The following is a 2,132-nucleotide window of genomic DNA, read 5'->3' as shown; positions in this document are numbered from 1 at the left end:
TACCCTAAAAATTCTGCCAACATTCCAGCAAAAATGAATCAAAGCTGACTCTAAAAAATTATTGTCTAGGTTCTTTATCTACCATGATATGATGTGTTTCTATTAGAAACCCATTGTGTTCACAACAGAATGGTGTTGGTAAACTCCAAGACTGAAGACTCACGCGGAGGCTGTACAGATGGCTGCCAAAAGTTCCAGTAACTCCAACAGATGGGATGATTCTGGACTTGAATTTATAACATCAGTTTTCCTTTATTAAGAATAAAAATTGCACTCTCAAAGCTCTCTATTTAATTCTAATTTACCTGTGAGTGGATTGACATTTAATATTTATGTCATCTTTTTGGGGGAGTGGATGGAAGGGCTGCTTGTTTTTTAAAACTTTTTGAGATATTTCCCTAAGATTATCTTCATGAGGGAAAAATAGGAAAAATTAGGAAATTTGAAAATAAATTTGAAAAACTCTTTGAATTTAATATTCTCGAAAAGAATATTATAGTAATGTTATATACTCCAAAATTTATCTGAATGTTTACAATAGATCATTGGAATAAGTTTAGACTTACCAGTAGACGTTTCACACAGAATTCTGTTATGGTATATGACCACCAAGTTTAATCAGGGAAACTTTCAAACATTAAATTATAGGGACCCATCTGCAAGTCTGCTGCTCTCTCTTTTCCTCAAGAATAATGACCTACCACAGTCAGAAGCTGCAGCCTTTCACCAGAACTAATGAGAACTTAAAAACAGACTTAAATTAGGAATTATTTCCCAAGGCTTGGATTTTTTTATTATGGCATATCATTTTGAGGCTTCAATTACCATTTTCTCACATGGACAAATACACTGGCAACTGTTACTCAAGTATTAATATGGAAGTGGAGTTAATATTGTCACTACAGGCAGCTCCTCATCCCTAAAGATCAAAAAGTACAGTGTTCCTTACTTGTCAGTAAATACCCTGATCACACACTCTCTGATTTGCTTAGTCCTTACCCCATAGATGATGGGGTTGAGGGCTGGTGGAAGGACCACGTAGATGTTGGCAACAAGAATGTGGACATAAGAGGGTATTTTCTGGCCAAATCGGTGAGTGAGGAAGGAGAAGAGAGAGGGTGTATAGAAAACAAACATGACTGCGGCATGAGAGCTACAAGTGCTCAGTGTCTTGTGACGGGCCTCTTGTGACTTGAGGCGGAATACAGCATGGAGGATGTAGCCATAGGAGATTCCAACGAGCACCAGGACAAGAACAAGGAAGGAAGCAACAAAGAGACCATAGATAGCATTGATTTGAATGTTAGCACAAGCCAACTTGGCAATGCCCATGTGCTCACAGTAGGTGTGGGCAATAATGCGGGCATTGCAAAAGGGTAGACGGTGGACGAGGTAGACCATGGGCAGTGTGAGCACGACTGCACTCAGTGCAACACCCCCTCCAATTCCTGACAGCACTCGGACCGTCAGGATGGTTGCATAGTGGAGGGGGGCACAGATGGCTACGTAGCGGTCAAAGGCCATCGCCAGCAGAACAGCAGACTCCATTCCTGTGAAGGTGTGTATGAGAAACATCTGGGCCACACAAGCTCCAAAGTCAATTTCATGAACGTTAAACCAAAAGATACCCAACATTTGTGGTACTGAGGTTGTGGAGAGGGCCAGATCTATGGCTGATAGAATGGCAAGAAAGAAGAACATTGGATCCCGGAGGGTTCTTTCTGTCCATATGACTATCAAGATTGTGATATTGCCAATAAGAGCCATAAGGTAAATACAACAGAAGGGCAATGAGATCCAGGCATGGGCAGTCTCAAGCCCTGGGATGCCTAAAAGAAAAAATGTGGGCGGATGGAACATGGTTATATTTTGTTGGGGCATTCTGGATTTGGCTGGGATAGGACATACGTATGGTCCATTCCTAGAAGAAAAATAAAAAAGCACAAAAATAGTTTCATATTATTTCAAACTAGTTTTTGTTTTATTGCAGTGCAAGACAATGCAGTGATACTGTTTCTTACCTGTTTTCTTATACTGGATTTACCAAAAGCAAGATTCCTGATACTGGACACAATTAAATTCAAGGGACGCATCATTTATGATGATTACTAGCATAGTCAATGCTTAGAGGT

At 40.2% G+C, this 2,132-nt stretch overlaps 1 protein-coding gene across 1 annotated transcript; it reads right to left on the bottom strand.

Moving 5' to 3' along the window:
* Window positions 1-945: 945 nt before the first annotated feature.
* On the bottom strand, window positions 946-1,881 carry LOC113269488 (olfactory receptor 52J3-like). Its single transcript, XM_026518367.3, has one exon. It carries the CDS (start codon window positions 1,879-1,881, stop codon window positions 946-948), a length of 936 nt encoding a protein of 311 aa, XP_026374152.2.
* Between the last annotated feature and the right edge of the window lie 251 nt (window positions 1,882-2,132).

This window comes from Ursus arctos, unplaced genomic scaffold (assembly GCF_023065955.2).
Source record: "Ursus arctos isolate Adak ecotype North America unplaced genomic scaffold, UrsArc2.0 scaffold_22, whole genome shotgun sequence".
In the NCBI taxonomy this organism is placed as follows: Eukaryota; Metazoa; Chordata; class Mammalia; order Carnivora; family Ursidae; genus Ursus; species Ursus arctos.
The sequence above is the reverse complement of the archived record's forward strand: the minus strand, read 5'-3'. Positions and strand labels throughout refer to the sequence as shown.

Excerpts from the sequence above, each read along its gene's own strand:
- LOC113269488 (XM_026518367.3), bottom strand. The coding sequence starts at position 1,881 with ATGCCCCAACAAAATATAACCATGTTCCATCCGCCCACATTTTTTCTT.